This window comes from Gigantopelta aegis, chromosome 6 (assembly GCF_016097555.1).
Source record: "Gigantopelta aegis isolate Gae_Host chromosome 6, Gae_host_genome, whole genome shotgun sequence".
Classification (NCBI taxonomy): Eukaryota; Metazoa; Mollusca; class Gastropoda; order Neomphalida; family Peltospiridae; genus Gigantopelta; species Gigantopelta aegis.
The window spans coordinates 18,267,309-18,288,830 of NC_054704.1; the positions used below are offsets into that span (position 1 = coordinate 18,267,309).

At 38.7% G+C, this 21,522-nt stretch overlaps 2 protein-coding genes across 4 annotated transcripts in view; one reads left to right on the forward strand and one right to left on the reverse strand.

Moving 5' to 3' along the window:
* LOC121376500 (neurensin-1-like) overlaps window positions 1-8,228 on the forward strand; it is a 14,679-nt gene extending 6,451 nt beyond the window's left edge. Inside the window, exon 2 of the mRNA XM_041504383.1 lies at window positions 2,994-8,228. Coding sequence (XP_041360317.1) covers window positions 3,053-3,808 — 756 coding nt within the window. The 5' untranslated portion in view covers window positions 2,994-3,052 and the 3' untranslated portion in view covers window positions 3,809-8,228. The remainder of the gene's footprint in view (window positions 1-2,993) is intronic.
* A 3,500-nt stretch (window positions 8,229-11,728) lies between these two features.
* Window positions 11,729-20,146, reverse strand: LOC121375653 (cis-aconitate decarboxylase-like). 3 transcript variants are annotated; one of them, XM_041503209.1, is made up of 5 exons: window positions 19,614-20,146; window positions 18,072-18,195; window positions 14,491-14,992; window positions 12,868-13,802; window positions 11,729-12,777 (listed from the first exon to the last, which is right to left on the reverse strand). In XM_041503209.1, exons 1-4 carry the CDS (start codon window positions 19,629-19,631, stop codon window positions 12,887-12,889), a joined length of 1,560 nt encoding a protein of 519 aa, XP_041359143.1. In that variant the 5' UTR covers window positions 19,632-20,146; the 3' UTR covers window positions 11,729-12,777; window positions 12,868-12,886. The 3 variants fall into 3 exon arrangements, with proteins under 3 accessions (XP_041359143.1, XP_041359142.1, XP_041359144.1); XM_041503208.1 differs by having other exon boundaries at window positions 11,729-13,802; window positions 19,614-20,145; XM_041503210.1 differs by lacking the exons at window positions 18,072-18,195; window positions 19,614-20,146 and adding an exon at window positions 15,572-15,889 and having other exon boundaries at window positions 11,729-13,802.
* Between the last annotated feature and the right edge of the window lie 1,376 nt (window positions 20,147-21,522).

Below are 21,522 nucleotides of genomic sequence, written 5' to 3' on the forward strand. Positions count from 1 at the left end.
TCTCTAAGACTATAATTCAAAATTACCAAAACAACCGATGATTAATAAATCAATGTGCTCTAGTGGTGTCATTAAAGCACACTTTAAAACAAACTTTTAAATTCTTTTAATATAGGGGCAGGATTTAGCTCAGTCGGTTGAGTGCTCGCTTGGGGTGCTTGTGTCACAGGATTGAACCACCTTTTTTCCTGTCCGTGCGAAAGTGCATATGAAAGATCCGTTGCTGCGTTAGGAAAAATTTAGCGGGTTTCCTCTTGATGACTACGTGTCAGAATTACCAAATGTTTGACATCCAATAGTCGATTATTAATTAATCAATGTGCTCCAGTGGTGTCGTTAAACAAAAACAAACTTTAACTTTTAAAATATCTAGCTGGACATGACCTACTTCTATATGTGTCTGTGTTAAGTTTAGAGAAAACTGTATATTGACTAATATAATAAATAAATAAACAAATAAAATAAACCTTGCTTTGATAACGAACATTTTCACGTTGATGGTTATTCCTTTGCACCATAATAATAATACATCAGCTGTTAGTAAATGGATCTGATTTTCCAATCAGTTATATAGATTTAGACTTCAACGATACTAAATTATGTACAAGTAGTCGCGATTAACCGTGGGTTGTCTCAGATAATAGTGACGTTAAACGAATGCTCGCGCAAGGCTTTTAGTCTGGTATGCATATTATATTCAACGATACGACACAAATGACACATCGTATAGCTCCAGTGGATAATTCAATATTTACCGTATAGGCTTATAGAACCTACACATTATTTTAAATGATTGTGGGTTTTTTTTAGGCAAATCACTTCTGGGTGGAGGCAGGAGAAGGGGCGGATCCAGAATTGTGTAATAGGGGTGATCACAAAGTTCTAAAAAGAGCAGTGTGAATGTATCGATCTTGAAATATAGATGTTTTCGGGGCAATTTAGTGGTGCAGATTGTGGATGACGAATTATAAAAAAAAGTAATTTAAAATGGAACTTCAAACGGGCGGGGTTGGCTGGAGGTCGCAAGACTCCTGTTACCCCCACCTCGGATCCGCCAATTGGGAGACATCGTGTTATTATTATTATTATTATTATTATTTGTTTATGCCTAATGTGTCTGCTTCAAGTTTTTGTCTAAGATGCATGCATACTTTGTTAAATAAAAGTTATGTGTGGTAGGTATGCTAAACATTGTGCCTCTCATCCTTCCCATATGATGAATTCTGAAACAACCATAAACTATGTTTACTTCTTTTTCGCAAAATCCCTCACTCTTCGTGGTTTCACTGGTTCACACAATTGTTCGACTGACAACCCCGATGAAGCGGCGAATACAAATAACACGTAGTAGTATGTGATCTCTAGACAACGAACTTTGTACAGCGAACCCGAGACAATGCATCCATCGATTGATCCGTTCACCCGTCAGTCCATCGATCTGACTCTTTATAAAGACCTATCCGGAAGTCAAGTTACTGTTTAGTCACAATCTGTCATGCAATCAGACAAAACCAATTATCTGACTTTATTCATCTTCTGGCAGATACAGATGACACCGCCACCCAGATTAATCAGATAATACCGGCCTCGGTGGCGTCGTGGTTAGGCCATCGGTCAACAGGCTGGTAGGTATTGGGTTCGGATCCCAGTCGAGACATGGGATTTTTAATCCAAATACCGATTCCAAACCCTGAGTGAGTGATCCGCAAGGCTCAATGGGTAGGTGTAAACCACTTGCACCGACCAGTGATCCATAACTGGTTCAACAAAGGCCATGGTTTGTGCTATCCTGCCTGTGAAAAGCGCAAATAAAAGATCCCTTACTGCTAATCGGAAAGAGTAGCCCATGAAGTGGCGACAGCGGGTTTCCTCTCAAAATCTGTGTGGTCCTTAACCATATATTATGTCTGACACCATATAACCGTAAATAAAATGTGTTGAGTGCGTCGTTAAATAAAACGTTTCTTTCTTTAATCATATAAAAACTGGACATATATATTTTTTTGTGCCTTTTGTATTTAATCTTGCAAGCATTTTAGATAACAAGAAACTCTAATATTAATGTAAGATGTTTTGGATTTGGTAAAATCATTTTTGTTTTAAATATACAGAAAATACGATTTCATAAACTCAAGAATTCTCCTTGGCATCCAGTTTTTGTTGGGTTCGAGTTTTACCCTTCCCGTGTCCCTGTTTATGACATTGCTGTATCTACTACCGATCCATTCAGCATTTTTTGTCATATAGTCTTAGATCCAAGTCCATTTCCTATGATATACTAGCAGGGATGCACTGGCAATATCTACATCAACCGGTGTTCCTAGATAATCACCCCTCTATGACTATAAAGACAAGAGGATGGATCCTCGTTGGGGGGATTGACATCAAAACTGGAATATACCTAAAAGCATGAATTATCATTTCAGATGGACAGTGTAAACCTTATATGTTTACTGTTGTTTGCCTGCGAGACATTACGATGATCAAAACAAACAGAAAGTTTGCATATAAACACACGACTCTTCACCTAGAACCATTGCCGTAATATGTTACTTTTGTTTGATGCCTAGATTACCCCTACCTGATATACTACAGTCCAACCCATCATTCTATTAAAATTCTATTAATTTCAGTTTGGTTTGACGTATTTAATCTTGCAAGCATTTAGATAATAAGAAACCCTAATATTAATGTATGATCTTTTGGATTTGGAAGAAAAGTAAAAGTGTTTTGGAAATAACAAAGAAATACAATTTGTGTGTACAAGTTACAAATCAATCGGCTCGGTAATAAATAACTTGTAGTAAATTACAGAGTATGAAAAAATACGATCCCTGTGGGACGGACTATAGTGTAGCTAACCTTTCAAAATAGTTTGATTCTGTATTTTGTGCTTTCTGACTTATTAAATGTTTTCTAATAATACTGTTTAAAGAAATAAAACTGTACTCTGGTGCTATATTAACAGTTTACTATCTATATTTAATCTTCAGGTATGGCACTAGCAGTATAGCTGGCGACACGGTTTCAATCGAAAAGGATAACTGTCGTCATGTCCGGTGATCCCAGAGATGACGAGAAGCGCCTGATCCAGGGCGACGACCAGAAGCAGGCGGCGGAAGAACGTCACCAGACGAGACGCAAGAGCAGCAGCGCCAGTAGCAGACGACACAGCAAAGGACGCATCGCCCAGGAAACCGAGAAGCCACACGAGAAGCGAAAGCGCAGCTGCCCGGACTACTTCGGCGTCAAGTCGTACCTGCACAACTTCTACGACGCGTCGGTGTACAAAGACCCGCTCATCTACGAGGATGACGACGACCTCAGGTACCTGCTGCACGCGAACCCCAGGAGACGACGCTGTCCGCCTATCTGGTGGAAGATCTTCTTGTGGGTCGGCGTCAACTTGCTGCTGTTCGGAGTGATCGGCATTCTGGTCGGCTACCTGGTCCCGCCGAAACACGCCTTCGAGCAGGTGGACCAGGTGCACGCGTTCGTGGACAGGAGCGCCGAGGCGTTCAACACGACTCTCAACATGTGCAAGCTGATCGGGCTGATCCTGTTCTGCGTGGGCGGCCTCACCCTGGCCATGTCGCTGCTCTTCCCTAGCTTCCTGAGCCACTACTGCGAGGAGGACCCACGAGACGAGAGCATCAAGGTGCCGCTGAGGAGCGACGAGAAACCGCCGCTGAGTCCTATCGAGATGACCATCCCAGCCTCCAGCAAGGTGAGGAACGTCCAGCCGGCCAGGAAGCACCCCCAGGCCATGATGACCGAGCAGGGCACGGTGCCCGTAAGGACGCACTAGACGTAAAACTGGAGGCAAATGCAGCTCAACAGTTTTTGTTTTTGCTAGGAACATGGAGACAAAGGTGGATGGTCTATGTCCTCTGGAACACAGGTGGATTGTCTATGTCATTTAGGACACGGATGGATTTATATGTCCTCTGAGACACAGGTGGATTGTCTATGTCCTCTGGGACACAGACAGATTGTCTATGTCGTCTGAGACACAGATGGAATGTCTATGTCCTCTGGGACACCGATGGATTGTCTATGTCCTCTGGGACACAGGTGGATTGTCTATGTTCTCTGGAACACAGGTGAGGTGGCTTGTCTATGTCCTCTGGGACACAGGTGGATTGTCTATGTCATATGGGACACAGATAGAATGTCTATGTCCTCTGGGACACAGATGGAAAGTCTGTGTCCTTTCGAGAGCTCTAGCCTATCACAGGTAAACGAGTACTTGTTTGTTGTGGACTATTTTGTGCGTGCTAGTGCTATAACTTAATTTGTGTTTGTCGATATATCAGAAGTCGGTGAGATGTTTTGCCTCATCCACAAGCCTTGGCATGAATATTAAAATATAAAATTTTACAAATAACATTTAGCTGTAAAGAAGAAACTTTCGAATGTTTAAAGGCAGGGTCACACGAGAGGTGAAATAATAAATATCCTAATCAAATTATTGCTTGGAAACATACAACTAATTTGTGTGGAAGTAGTTTATTCAAGCAATTCCACAGTCGCCATATCCCATAATTGGATATTGGTATTGATATAATTGAATTATGACTACGTAGACATACATCAGAAAATATATACATGTGTACTCGTATTCGATCAGTTTTAGCTAAGATCAAGTTATTTAAAATGTTTGCGAAACGGTTTATTGTAATGATTGTTAGCTGAAGTGAAACACGCGAAAAGAATACATTTAAAAGCACTTAATCAATGCGAATCTGTCTTTAGTAATGTCATACGGCCCGTGCAACCATGTGACCTGTGCGACCTTGTGACCTGTGCGACCTTGCCTTTAAACACTTTTGTTTTCCTAAATGCTAAGTGTCGACGAATGTGTGAATGGATGCTTTATCAACATATCGTGTTAAGTTTTGATGACTTATCAGTGTCACCTAATTAAACAATAATATAACTCCCTAACAAAATTGACATTTCCCATACATAGTGCGAAATGCTGGAAGTTTAAATTTTATTTTAAAAAATAATTTACTTTTTCTTTGCACAAGTCCAGCTGTACCAGACAAACACTGATCGCATATTTTGATTGGTTGTTTGGAACGAGAAACAATTTCTACTGAGAGGGATCGACCCTGCTATCCTGCTCTACGTCAATCTGATATAAATCCAGCTACAAATGCCATTAACTTACGAGATTTTTTATCAAGTGGTATGGGTATCAAAACACATCTATATTAGACCTTAAACTCGAAGGAACCCCAAGTAAGATATTTTAAATGTTTAGCTTCAAAACTTGTTATTATTGTCACTTGGGGCCTTTTTGGGCCCTTAAATGGAATTACCAGATGAAAAACAAAGATATTATATTTTGAACCCACCCTCGCTAAAAACTTCTTTTCGTATTTTTCGTCAGTCGGTATGAATGTGTAACCAAATAAATGATACATTGTGGATAACAATCAGCAGTATGTCAGATATATATATCATCATATTGGTGCTGTAAACTTGTTTTTCTTTTATTTGTAGTAGACTAACATCGTGTCTTTTTATGATCAACAGTAATTGCTTCTTCCACTGTCCTCATAACTATAATGTTCAAGTGTAGTACAGGACATTACACACGTTTATAGTAAAATATTCCTTTTCAAGGGGATAGGACAGAACCTACTGTTTTAACCAGTGTTAACTGGTTTGGAAATGAAAGAAAATGCAGAATTTGCATTATGATTAATACGTTAAGACAGTATGTATTATATATATATATATATATAATGCTTTGTAAATTATTTTCAAAAGCAACAACAAAAACAAAAACAAATAAAAACAACATAGCAGCTATATAAAATGTAAAAATGGTTGTGAATTAAAATAATTGTTTCGCCTGTATTGTGTATATTGTTAAACAGTAGGTTTATTGTATTTGTGACATATATTTACCAATTCAAATGTCGGTGTTTTAAAACAATTAAATATAATTGTTAAATGTCCTTGTTCCTCTTGCAACAATGTACGGTACATCTGCTGCTTGAAGCGTCCATCTCTTGTGCTTACTCTGTTCAAGGGACTGTCATGAGAGTGTGGTATTGTAAAATGTTTTTGACTAATAACATTTTGTTCGTGTTTATAAAAACAATATATATTAGGAAATACAATGACGTTAGACCAAGAGCAAACACTACGACGACCAGAAACACTCTTCGTATACAGCCACTAATATTTTATTTAGAAAACTATATATTTAATATATAATACTAGTGGTTAAACAGTCTCTGTTGGTCAGGATAGTCCCTTTAAATTGTTAAAATGTTTGGTGAAGAAACAAAATTTTAGGGAAAAGAACAAAAATCCTCTACCCCCCCCCCCAACCCCCCCAAAAATATATATACAACAACCACTTCCCAACCCCCCCCCCAAACAAAACAGACATCCCCCTACCAAACAACAATAACAACAACAACAGCAGCAACAGCAGCAGCAACAACAACATAATGCCTCTGATAAAAAAAAACCCAACCCAAGACCGAACTATGTTGTAAGAGGATCAAATAATGGTGATTTAACGAGGTCTCGATTACGCTAGACCTACGTCACAGTACCGGTATTTAGCAATTGTAATCATAAAATAACATTAATAGAACATTTATCAATTCACCGAGTTTTTTGCTCAAAGTCTGCATATAAATAATAATAATAATAATAATAATAATAATAATAAGAAGAAGAAGAAGAATAAGAATATAGTAAACATATAATGGTAAAAATATTAATAAATCAATGTTATATCGTTGTCCTGTGATACTTTGTAATTTATGCTTCAAATCTATTGCATTATATGGGGGTTTTAAATTATTATCCTTGTTAATAGTATCCACTTTGGTTTTTTTTTTTAAAGTCTGTATTCTTATTAATAACACTAGAAAATGTGAATAGTCGACAGAAACTATGACACAGATTGGTTCTGAAAAGGATTATTACTAAATAGGTACTTCACTTTTAACATATTTACTATTTCTTGTCTTTTGTGCTTTTGTTTTTCAACTGTTGTTACTTATTGTTAGATTGTTTTGCAGGCGGGGATTTTGGGTTGAGGTTAGCTCGAGTACTCTGAGAGTAAGCGAGCTAGACGGACGTTTGGACAGTTAGAAAGCGTGATGACTGTCCAAACGTCCGTCAAGCTCTGTTACCGTCAGAATACTCATGCTATGTTGAATTAAGCTCATCCAAAACCAACAAGTAATTTTATATTTTGTCATTTTTTTTTTTTTTTTAGATACCATCCTCCCCCCACCCCTCGCCAAAAAAACCCTACAAATTAAAAATGAACCACAATAAATAATAAATTGTGCTTATTTTTACCATTTCGATGGTGTTCCAAAGGGCGAAGAAAGAAACTAAAATAGCTCATAATAGGCAACATGGTGTTTATCCCATGGCTCATTTATTGCATGGCAACACTACATAAACCAAAGTAAAGTTAAATCGTGGCTCAGCTGTTGATCTTCATCACACTGATTCTCTTGTTAAAAAGACAGTCTCAAATTTGTATAATGACCAAACATATTTATTTAATATGTCCACACTAAAAATTACAACCAAAAAAAAAAAATCCATTTTAAAAACAGTATTTATAAATTGATATTATTTGAAAATCGAATACGGGTAACCAACAAGTTGACGACTGATGTCACAATGTGAATTTGAAAGAATTGGCTGCCTTTTTCATGGATAGGCCTACGTTATAAAGATTTTCTATGTATTCTATGTTTTTAGCCATGAATATTTCAGGAAATCATTATTTAAGCAGAGTTTATTATAATTTTGATATTTAAAAGCTAATTATAAAAAAGGTATTATACGGGATCTGTTAATTTCTAGTTTTTGTAGAAAAAGCGAAATATGGCTCTTGCAACTGAGAATGCGCCTTTAACACAAGGCAGTGTATAATTAAAAAATACAAATAAATAAGACCTCCCCTATTTTAAATATACATAATACTGTTTTACAAATTGTAACATAGATAAATAATAATTATTATTTTAGTGAAATATTGTTGAATGTTTTTATTATTTGTTTTAGATGACATATTTTCAGGACCAGGTTGTGTATGGAAACTTATTGTTGTTTGTGTTTATTAGATTTTCCTCATTGTCAAAAATATCGCCCGAGAAAGAATAATACAATGGACTCGCAGATTGCGCTATGGCAGTGGAGATGGAGAAAAAGACAATAAAGACTGAGCACTATTTTTTCGCGTTTCGTTAAGTTTTTGTGTAGGGTTATTTCCCCTGATTAATGAATCCACCCTCGGTAGCACAGTGGTTAAGCTGTTAGGTATAGTGTTCGCAGCACGGTACCAGCTCGAACCAAGAGTGAGTTCTTAAGGGCTCTTCTGTCTCACTGACCACTAACAGCTAACCCACTGTCCTGGATAAACAACCCAGATAGCTGAGGTGTGTGCCCAAGACAGCGTGCTTGAACCTTAATTGGATATAAGCACGTTCATAAGTTGAAATGAAATGAAAATCTTTCACCGGCTTCGGTGGTGTCGTGGTTAAGCCAGTTCCCACCCAGAGCGAGTTTTAACGACTCAATGGGTAGGTGTAAGACCACTACACCCTCTTCTCTCTCACTGACCACTAACGACTAACCCGCTGTCCTGGACAGACAGCCCAGGTAGCTGAGGTGTATGGCCAGGACAACGTGCTTGAACCTTTATTGGATATAAGCACGAAAATAATTTAAAAGAAAGAAAATCATTACTGCATATCACATAGCTAACTCAAACTACTACTAATAAAATATTTACGATTATCAAGCGAATGCCCTTAGGATATGAGGTTCGGTGTGTGTGTGTGTGTGTGTGTGTGTGTGTGTGTGTGTGTGTGTGGGAGGGGGGTACATGGCCTACATAATTAAACTATATAGCCGACAGTGAGGTCGAACATAACCCGATGTAGAGAGGTCAAATTGTTTTAATCGCGAAAATCACAGAAAACCCTATTTTAAGATACACCCTACGGACATGTAGATGTTTAAACACTTTAAAAAAGAGTTTGTTTTCTTTAACGACATCACTAGAGCACATTGATTAATTAATCATCGGCTATTAGATGTGAAACATTTGGTAACTCTGACATAGTCTTAGAAAGGAATCCCGCTACATTTTTCCATTAGTAGCAAGGGATCTTTTATATGCACCATCCCACAGACAGGTTGGCACATACCACGGCCTTTGACAAGTTGTGGTGCACTAATTGGAATGAGAAAAACCCCCTATCAAACCCTTTGAAATTCAGAGACTGCGGAATAGAGAGAGGACTAATCCAAGAGGCGGTTACAGGGTTTTCATGGGAGAGGGTACAATATTTCTTCGAGAAACACCCACTTGACCGTACGTGGGGATCTAGCTCAGTCGGCAGAGCGCTCGCTTGAGGTGCTTGTGTTGTCGGATCGAATCACCTCAGTGGACCCATTCTCGGACTGTTGTTTTAACGTCTCAACCAGTGCCCCACGACTAAAATATCAAAGGCCGTGGTATGTGCTGTCATGTCTGGGAAAATGTACATAAAAGATCCCTTTCTGCTTAGGGAAAAAAGTAACGTGTTTTCTTTAAGACTTGGTATCAAAATTTACCAAATGTGTGACATCCATTAACCGATGGCTAATAACTCAATGCGTTCTAGTTGTGTAGTTAAACAAAACAAACTTTAACTTTAAGATACTACATCTTCCACACTACAAAAAGGGGAAAGGCATTCTATTAATGCGCCCCGCCCAGTATCATTAAGGGACGTAGTGCAGTGGTGAAGCTCTCACTTGATGCGCTATTTCTCGTATATCAAAGGTCGTGGTATGTGCTATCCTGTCTGTAGGATGGCGCATATGAAAGATCCCTTGCTACTAATGGAAACGTGGCGGTTTCCTCTCTAAGACTATGTGTCAAAAATACCAAATGTTTGACATCCAATAGCCGACACACACACACGCACAGACTTGAACACACACACTTGAACACGTATGTATATTATAATTAAAACGAAATCAAAATAAAAACAAAAGAAATCAAGGAAACGCATTTAAGTTATTTATTAAAAATAATAATTTCAACATTATCAGTAAACTCAATTCAACAACACACTATATAATATGGACCAGGGGTGCACTAAACTGGCCGTGTTAACAACATTATAATTTATATACAAATCAGTGATAACAAAAACTGTACACGTGAAACCTAAATATTTCTATGTGAATGCATGATGAATCAATGCCTCTCTCTCTATATAATTTATGTGTGTTTAATTTACTAAATAAAAACCAATATTTTTTTTTAATAATAATAATAAAAACACCAAACAAACAAACAAAAACACCAAACTTCCCCCAAACACACCCCACCAAAAAGACCCCCCCCCCCCCCCCAACAAAAATAAATACATAATTTTTAAAAATCCCAAACAACTGTTCTATTACATAAATAGCCATATTTACAAATTTTATGTATCCAAGCGGCCTGGATAAACAGTACATTAATTTATATGGAAATACATTAACATAGATGAAATAATATCATTATCCTCTTCTAAAGAACAAAAATAATGATGAACTGCAATTCATGAATATTTATTTTAGTTAATAAAAAAAGAAGAATTAGGACGGGGCGAGTGGATATGTGTGTGTGTGTGTGTGTGTGTGTGTGTGTGTGTGTGTGTGTGTGTGTGTGTGATGACAAAGGAAGAAATATATGGGGATTTCCCCACAAGGTTGTACAATTAATTTAAAAGTAATAACAAAAAAGAAAACAAATTAACATTACATTTGTACGACATTTCATTTGCTTATAAACTGGTCTTCTTGTATAGGTATCAGAATAAGTTTAGGTATAAAAAATAAAAAAAGTGTTTTATTTAACGACGCACTCAACACATTTTATTTACGGTTATATGGCGTCAGACATATGGTTAAGGACCACACAGATTTTGAGAGGAAACCCGCTGTCGCCACTACATGGGGCTACTCTTCCGATTAGCAGCAAGGGATCTTTTATTTGCGCTTCCCACAGGCAGGATAGCACAAACCATGGCCTTTGTTGAACCAGTTATGGATCACTGGTCGGTGCAAGTGGTTTACACCTACCCATTGAACCTTGCGGAGCACTCACTCATGGTTTGAAGTCGGTATCTGGATTAAAAATCCCATGCCTCGACTGGGATCCGAACCCAGTACCTGCCAGCCTGTAGACCGATGGCCTGCCACGACGCCACCGAGGCCGGTAAGTTTAGGTATAAGTATGTACAGCCAAGCCTGTGATAAAGTTAAATAAAGAGTCCTCAGTACAGGATTTTATACACAGAGTGGCATCTTGAAATGTTCTTTATATACAGGTGTTTCATATGCAAGGTGTCATTTTTAGCTGTTTAATATGCATATATATATATATATATATATATATAGTTATCCTGTAATTATATATTGGCAAGATATGATGACTAGATTTTTTGTTACTGTAAAAACAAAAGGTTTTTGGAACGGAACTACTTTTGCCTAGTTATGATCAGCAAATGAATGTTGACCTTTAATCCTATATAAATACAAGATATGAAACAATATGTTTAAAATGAATAAGAACTGTTTAGTTGTGGTGTAAAGATACTCTTGGCGACAAGGTTATAGGCAACAAGACAATCAATAAGCGTGGTCCTACTTTCTCTGTAAAATTAATTATAAAGTTGTAAACTAAAACGGTTCATTATCATTTATTGTTCGTATTATGAAGGATTGCCATTTTATCCTTCCCAGGATAAAGCCGATATCTTAAGACAGTATTGAGTAAACAGTTATTCTCTTTATATAAATATTCTGTAATTGTAACAATATAAAGATATTGCACAGTTCTGTCAATTGCAAGAAACACACGTCACCAAGAAGTTTACGACACAAACGGCACGCATGTTTATACATATAGCTTTAAAATGTCCTCTGTATATAATCATAACTGCTAGTATAAAAAGTAAATGCAACTATACATGGCAAAGAAAACATGGAAACAAACAAACATTTTGTAATAAATTAAATTAAACATTAAGTTTTTAGACTAAAACATATTTTTTGTGTCTACATTTGTCAGTTATGAACTTTTTGTCACCATGGCTATATTATAATGTACGAATGGTTATGAATTAAGATGAGTTTTTAAATCTCGTTAATCAGTTTCAGGGTATTTAATAAAGTTTATTGTCCTGGTTTAAAAGCATAATTTCTTGGGTAATGAAATCCCTATATCGTGTTCTACAATGCGATTCTTCTGATAAGCTAGAACCAAAATGAACATTGTTTGATAACACACACAAATGAAATACGCAATTGCTATCAGAGATTAAATATCATCCTATGAAATTTAAACGTGCAGCAAAAAGCACAATAAAAAAAAACCCCACTAACGCAGTATTATCATCTACAGATCATCCCAATTTCACAAAACCTTGTAAGCCTAGTTTTGCACATAATCTCTACAACTAAACCACAATTATTATTACTACCAACAGTACAACTAATATAATTTGATGCATACATATTTCATTTTCTTTTTTCCTCACAATGCTCAATTTTCCGTAATGGTATTATCGTCTGCGTGAAACAGATGCCAAACACGTATACACGTATGACCAGTATAACGGCTAGTTATTTACGAAGACTGTTTTTCTTAAACGGTTTAAGCATTGAAAATGCACGTAATTACACTCGTGTAAGACATAAAAAGGCTCATTATGTTTTGTGACATGGACCCAAGACCTATTATGTTTTGTGACATGGACCCAAGACCTATTATGTTTTGTGACATGGACCCAAGACCTATTATGTTTTGTGACATGGACGCCAGACCTATTTGTCCTCCGCGGCTTTAGAAGTGCAGGGTTTTCAAAAAGTCTGACGCTGATTTCTTCTCCGTCATTGACGTGACGCTTTCCATGAGGAACTTCTGTGGCTCATACAACATGTCCTTGGTGTTGGTCAGAAACTTCGCCTGCAGGTCGTTGTCGGTGAGCGGGTTCCGCCAGTGCCCGTATGGACTGTCACAGCGCGCGCTCACCACCGTGCCGTCCTTCATGGTCACGTGCACCTCCACGTACATGTCCTGGAACGAGGCTACGTTGTCCGCCGGCGCCTCGAGCGTGGTGCACGACAGCAGCTTGTTGAGGTAGGGACGACGTCGGTGGCTGTGCGTGTACGACGCCGGCACGACCTCTCCGTCCAGGAGCGCGGTGCAGACGTTGAACTGAAACGAGTGTCGAGCCTCGTGCTCCGACGTCGGGAGCGGTCGGTTGATGTAGCGAGACTTCGGCGTCAAGATGTGTATAGACTTCACGTCCTGCGTCTCCAATCGGCGGCCAGGCGAGCAGATCTTGTTCCTAGCGTCCATGGTGGCGTCAATCGCCCAATGCATGCCGAGGTGAGCCGGGAACCGCTTGAAGGCAATGTCTTGATTGTGCAGGACGAAATCCGTGTTTTCCACGTGGTCAGCCAGAAACTGTATCGGGTCGTAGTCGTCGTAAAAGGCGCCAAACCCAGAGTCCATGTCGAGAATGTCGTGGTTGCCCTCCAGTCCGTGATCCGCCAATAGCGCCGCTTCCAGACCGAACCGGGCAGCTTTGCCAGTGTGCAGTGGTTTCGTGGTAGTCCCAGCGTTAGCCATTGGTGCCCCGGCGAAAGAGGCAGCTATTGCCAGAGCGTGGCGAGTCTTCAGTGGACTGAAGCCGAGGAGTCTGGCAGACGCCGCCGCGCTTCCCATCACACCCACCACAGCCGGTGGATGAAACCTGATACAAATAGGAACAAAAAAGTCATGTAGAGATATGCATGTATGTCTGTAAATATTATGGTTAAGTTTTCATATCATGTCCATGCACAGTTATCAACATTTTCCTAAATGTACAAAGATTATTCTTTTTGCTACCCTTCCCCTCCTAAAAATCATAATTTTCAATAAAAGCAACCCATGTGGCGACAAAGCTGTCTAGACCAAGTGTCGCAACAACCATATGTTCCAAGTGGTCTTAATATAGTAGGGTGGCAAACACTCCTTTTCTTGTCATGTACAGATATGTAATGTTAAAATTAAGTTTTTAGGTTTGATCCCCACCAATATGCAAAGCCCAAACACATACACACACAATACACGAATTTCAATAAATATATAAATAATAAAAGGTCCTAGTGAAATTAAAGGGAAAAAAGCAGGGCATATAGTTATAATGGGCTATTGTAGAAATGATCACAGGTAAACCATAACCATCATCCACAGTTTGAAACAATTAAACCATGTATGCAATGACCACAGATCCACAACGATTAAAATAATAATTAAACAACCTGATGAAAGTCAGGTCAACTGACTACTAGCTGATCTAATATCACATAGATTGAGTTAACACTACTTCCCTCTTTCACATATGATCTATTCTGGAAGAGTCCGTATACTTTTATATATATATCATTTAGCTTTACCTGTCTGGAATGGACTTTGCCATCTGAGAACAACGCAACAGCAATCCCTGCACCTCGATTCCCACGTTATAGGCGACGAGAATATCTTCAGTGGAAGGCTCATAGTCACCAGTCATCGTCTCGGCAAGGGCGATAATCGCTGGCAGGACAGGCCCGCTAGGGTGCGTGGCTGGGAACCAAGTGTCATCAAAATCCATAGAATGGATGTTGACTCCGTTGATAAAGGCCGCCATGGCTAGCGGTGCTGTCCTTCCCTTGGACCCCCACAGCGTGCTGGTGCACGAGGTGGTGCCGACGTGCCCGTGCATCGTGCCCCACGTGTGCGCGCACTGCTGCACGGTGTGCGATATGTCCGTCTTCGCGCCAAGAATACCAACCCCAAAGGTATCGAGCATCATGCGCTGGCTGCGGTAGATGACGGTATCTGATAGGTCCTCGATGCTGGCGTTTGCTGCTAGCTCCGATATCCAGGTGGTTACACTGCTGGCCGGCAAGTTGTCAGCTATAAGTAATAGAATAGTAGAAATATGAAATCTGCATCAGTGGTTTGTATATAGTAACTAACAAATTGGACTGATAAGTACTGAGTTCGCATTCCGATACAAATGGTATATGAAAGGCTGTCGTAGTAGTCCTGCCTATGGAAGAGTAGGCCTACATGTAAAAGATCTCTTGCTGCTTTTCCAGTAGGAAAGTGGGTACAATTGGGAGACCAAACCCATTTTGGGCTATTTACAAACATTAGGACGACCAAACACACGTTGGATATTCAGACACCGTGATTCAGACACTGATGTTCTAAACAAAACACTATAGGTCCGAATTTATGAAGCCTGGTTTTCTTATACGCAGGCGTTTAAACATTATAAATGCATGTAGTTAGACGTAAGTTCAAAACAGGCTTTGTAAATTCGACTCTATGGTCTGAATTTAACAAAGCCTGTTTAAATCTTACACGTGTCTAATGACATATATTTACAATACTTAAACAACTGCGTTTAAGAAAAAACAGGCTTTTAAAAATTCGGCTCTTTATATTTAGTACAGGTATGTAATTTTAGTCGTTAAAATATTTGATTACTCGAATACATCTCACAATGGCAGCAACCACGGTACAGGCTTTTTAAGACACTGACGATTAAACATTATGCTGGCTAGACGGTCCAGATAGCCCAACAGTGTTCCTGCGTTTGCACGCACTATCTTCATAACTGCCGGATGTAAGCACTAACATAAGTTAAAATGGCATGCATACGAATAGGTGACAGTGACTCATGGTCACACCACACAGTTTGTTTCAGCTGATGTTTATGAATAATGTAGTTTCCGAGAAATGTGGAAATCCCAGTTCGTCATTGCTTTAACCCATACCGTTACAAAATTACCAGAACAGATTCTCAACGAATAAGCTGATTAATATATAAATAAAGAATGACCTTAGTTTACTAAAATTTTAATGTCAAAATAACCTACATTAACGTGATGGATCCTGAGCCGTTTCCAAGCGAAGGTGTGTGTGTGTGTGTGTGTGTGTGTGTGTGTGTGTGTGTGTGTGTGTTTTGTTTGTTTGTTTGTTTGTTTGTTTGTTGGTTTATTTATTTATTTATTTATTTTAGGGGGGGGGGGGGGGCGATTCAGGAATTTTAAAATCTAGATGTGGCGCCAACAGTATAGTATGCTTCTTTTTCTCCTTTTAGTTCACTGGTCGAGGCCAGCATTGACACTGAACTTAGCACCGGAAGTAAGTGTTAAGATTTATGGATTACAATAGAGCGAAGATTTTGCAGGACCTTTTAGAGGGGTCCGGAAGCATGCAATCCCGACTAGGGCCATTCAACAAATATTTAACGTAATGGCAGTGGTTTTGACAGAAAATGTTTAAGTTTTTGTAAAACAAAAACGAGAGGGCGAGTTTTTGGATCTGATCAAGCTCAACCTTGGACACTGCAAAAAACATATGGGAAAGGATTTCTTGGATGTTTTAAATCTTACAAACCAATGTTATGTTAGACACCAAATAACCGAAGTTTAAAATAAGAGCGGGATTTAGCTATAGCTTAGTCGGTAGAGTGCTCGCTTGAGGTTTTTGCGTCATAGGATCGAATCTCCTCGGTGGACCAATTGGGGGTTTTCCTGTCCCAACCAATGCCCAACCATTGTTACGCCAAAGACCATGGTATGTGCTGTCCTGTTTATGAGAAATTGCATAAAAATTTCATTTGCTTAATGGAAAAAAACTAATTTAGCAGGTTTTCTCTAACTTCAGTTTTAAATGTGCTCTGGTGTCGTTAAACGAACACTTTGTTCCATAAACAGGATCCCACAGACAGGATCGCACATATTATAGCCTTTGATATACGAGACGTGGTGCACTAGATGGAAAGAAAAATAACCCAGTGGACCATCGACGGGTATCGATCCTAGACAGACCGCGTATTAATCGAACGCGTTACCACTGGGTTATGTACCTCCCCTGATCCTGAATCTGTCACATTGCCAGTCGTAGTTGTTACTATCTGTCTGATTATGCGACATTATTCAGGGCAGTCAATCGGAGAAGTAGGTGTGTGTGTTTGTGTGTATGTCGGGGGGGGGGGGGGGGGGTAGTTAACAGAAAAACAAAGCTTGTTTGAACTAGTCCACTTTACGACGTACAAAATATTCAGGAACACACACCCGGAATCTGTAAGTAATTCACAGTGCCCCTCCATTCCGCGTTGAAAATTCTCTCCAACTTCACTATAAATGGTTGAATGGAGTTCGTTGTATATTACAATCTACTAAATTTTATAGCTAACTAAGAAAGAAATCAATACAAAGAACTGCAGAAATCTTTGTTTACCAAAATGGGGATTTATTCGCATATACGAACCTGACCCCCACCCCTTGATGTTTGCTCGCATCGCCGAATCGCCCCTAGTGATGCGCGTACTGATTTAACGTAAACACACATTCATCCATTTTAAATTGATAAGATGCCTGTCTAGGTATATAGCTTATTTATTGTAGAGGTCGTCTGTCCAGGACATTGAGTTGATGGTTAGTCATTTGTTTGTGGTTCATAAGCGAGAAGTACATGTAGTGACCTTAGCCCCTGAGCCATTAAAACTCGCTAAACTCATTAAAACTCGTTGTGGGTGAGTGCCAGTACCAAGATGCGAACCCATTACCTATCAGTCTTTAATCTGGCGGTTTAACCACTAAACTGCCAAGGCCGGTATGTACATTCATTCATTCATATCAACTTATTTTCGCGCTTATATCCAATTAAGGTTCAAACACGCTTTCGTGGGCACACATCTAAGCTATCTGAGCTGTCTGTCCAGTACAGTGGATAGTTGGCATTTAGTGAGAGAGAAGTCGGAGTAGTGGCCTTAAAACCTACCCACCGAGTAGTTAAAACACGCTCTGGGTGAGAGCCGATACCGGGCTGCGAACCTAGTACCTACCAGTTCTAAGGCTCAACCACGACAACACCGGGAACGGTTAGTGCGTACAGCCACATATATTTAGTAGACGTTTATTTACTTTAAGCCGTGTGGCTCATAAGCATGCATACTGATACTATTAATAGTACTTACGAGCTAGAGCTGCCTGCTGCAAATTCCTTCGTTGGACGTTCCCGGTATTTTCCGAAGAAACAGTCGTGATTTGTCGAATAACATCGGGTCGATACGCTCTGGTGAGCAGTCTCTGCGTTAATGGCTGAGAAAAAAACAAAAAACCCAATACTAATGCAATGATACGAATACTAATATGAATATGTTTATTTGGATTGCCGATCATTTCAGAGCGTGTTCCACACAAATACATGACAATGTATCTACGTAAATACACATCTAGTTAATTAATATAGGTTAAAAGTTAAAACAGTTTTTTTTCTTTAACGACATCACTAGAGCACACTGATTCATTAATCATCGGCTATTGGATGTCAAACATATGGTAATATTCTGACACATAGTCACTCCAAAATATTTGCAATAATAAAAAAAAGTATGTTCAACGCTACAATATTTGACATATTGATATCCCAGGCCAAAGTATTCCCATGCTGATAATCAAAACAGCTGAATTTCATCTCAAGTCTCATCAATTTTTAATTAGGAACAGATCGTAAATAACAACAGTTTACAAGAATAAACAGCTTACTCGTTTTCTATCCCACCCCTACTAACAGCCAGAGGCGGATCGGGGGGGGGGGGGGGGGCGGGGCATGGGCCCGGGCCCCCAACTTTTGCGATAGTTATAATTTTATTATATATTAATTTTCATTTTTTACAATCCCCCTCCAAACCTCCCCCAAAGTTTCCTTGGCATTCCATCTCATGTCACTGGCCCCCCTCCCCCTAAATGGATTTTCTGGATCCGCCACTGACAGCGTACATAAAAACAGTTAATTTTGCAAAGACTATTTCAATCAATTTTTATTTTATTTAATTTCTTTTTAAATTAAAGAGAAAAAGAAAGCCCGTATGCTAGCATTAATTCCCGCTTACGGTCATAAACATGTTGATACACGTTTGTAAACTGCACCGTACTAGTCGATTAATTGGATTCTTTGTTTTTTGTGTGACAAACTGCTCTGTTTAGATATGTCACAAGTTACCAGTAACCTCAGCCAATAACACTGGCGTGAAATCCAGACGAATATTGAAATGCTTTCAGGATAATTGTGATTAAAATGGTTATTTTACTTTTAAACGTGTGACAAATTTAAGTGGTTTTTTGTGGGTTTTTTTTAAAAAAGATATTCTTAAAAAAGTATATATATATATTTTTTTTTTTAAGTTGACATGAACACTTGCAAGCAAGTCGTTTGTCTAGGATATATTTTTTATACATATTTAAAATTTGTAAGCAAGTCATTTGTATACAAATTTTAAATATGTATAAAAAATATATCCTAGACAAATGACTTGCTTGCAAGTGTTCATGTCAACTTAAAAAAACATGTTTTGAAATAAAATAATAAATACCATCATTGTTACTACAGCAAACGTTCGTGGCTGGATAGTTTGCAAAGTAACATCAACATTCTGAACAAGTGTATTGAAAACATTATATCAATTTTCATTTATAAAGTTATAAACATATTGTAAAAATATAAAATAATAAAATACCTTAACTACAAGCTCCATTGCAAAAGGTGCTGTCTTCTTCAAAACAGTTATAAGTCAGTCTGTATAAGGGAGTACGGGATCGCAATCACATTTATAGTCCAAATTTTAATAGTACTTGGAGCCCACGCATTGATTTTCCACGATTTTCGTGGACACGAGGGTCTTATGACTGTCCAACCACGTGACTTTGTTTACTTCATATACAATTGGCTGGAAGAGCCGGAAATACTCAGCGACAAGCGACGCCCATGGACATGCTTGGCCCGACCCATCAAGGAAGCTAAATTTCCAGCGTTAAATGAGGCACATGACACAAACATAAGAATCTATACCTGGGAAAATCCACACAATTACTATGAAGAGAGAAAAGACAGGAAAAATGTCCGGAAATCGTATTTATCCCTTAAATTGACTAGATATTGTACGTGATACGGAGTTCACCAAAAACGTAGCTCGTTAGAAACCAAACCACGTGACCAGGATATCCTCATTCTTGAGGTGCGCGTTCCCATGTTTGTATAAAAATAGAAATAAAACAAAATTGTGCTTTGTCTATTGAAGAACTGTCAAGCGCTCAGCTGGTGTTGACTTCGGTTAACGTAGAATATATGACTACGTCAGAAGATAATATGTACAACTATATTTTACTAATGAACAACCGTTAAACGCGGTAACGCGGTAAACAGGTAAACGTCAGTGTTAATACAAGTACAGCCGAAACTGCACTAAAGGCCCTCTACTACACACTCGCTTGTTGTAACGAGTCACTTACTACAGTGGCCGATTAGGGCGCACAACCAAACTGATTGAATAATAAATGAACGTTTAATAGCACTATCGAACAATATATGCACACACACACACACACACACACACACACACACACACACACACACACACACACACACACACACACACACACCATAACATGCATACATATATATATACATACATACATACACGCACAAACAGACAACACACACACGCACGCACACACACACATACACGTACATACTTGCCAGAGCCAGGTTTGCCCATAATCTTTTTTACATTAAGAGGTGATCGCGTGCTTTATCTCAGTGGCCGAGTGGTTATCTGGGAACTGCGAGCGATTCGGTGTCACAGGTTCGAGTCCCAGTAACGGCATGAGAGACTAAAAAGGATTTTGAACCCCTGTGCCTGGGCGTTAATATCTATATATTATGTACTGGTTAAATCCAACATACATAAAATATAGAGATATTCATACATCAATACATACACACACACACACACACACACACACGCACACGCACACGCACGCACACACATACGTACATGTGTGTGTTTATATATATGTGTGTGTGTGCGTGTATATATATATATATATATGTGTGTGTGTATACAATAAGCGGTTACATAAATGTCGTTTTCCCCACGCTTTCTTATTACACACGAGTCGCTGTAGCAGTCGCGGTTTCTGAAATTAACACCAATCCACGTCACTATTTGACATCACTGGATGTTATTAAAGTCGACTGTAAATTCCGTATAGCACTCCCGCCCATGCAATAATCTATCTATCTATCTATCTATCTGTCTGTCTGTCTGTCTTATCTGTCTTATCTGTCTGTCTGTCTGTCTGTCTATCTATCTATCTATCTATCTATCTCTATCTATCTATCTATCTATCTATATATATATATCTAATCATCTATCTATCTATCTATCTTATATAGATATATATATCTATATATATATTTAATCAGCTTATTCGTTGAGAATCTGTTCTGGTAATTTTGTAACGATAAGGGTTAAAACAATGACGAACTGGGATTTCCACATTTCTCGGAAATAACATTTTTCATAAACATCAGCAGAAACAGAAACTGTGTGATGTGACCATGAGTCACTGTCACCTATTCGTATG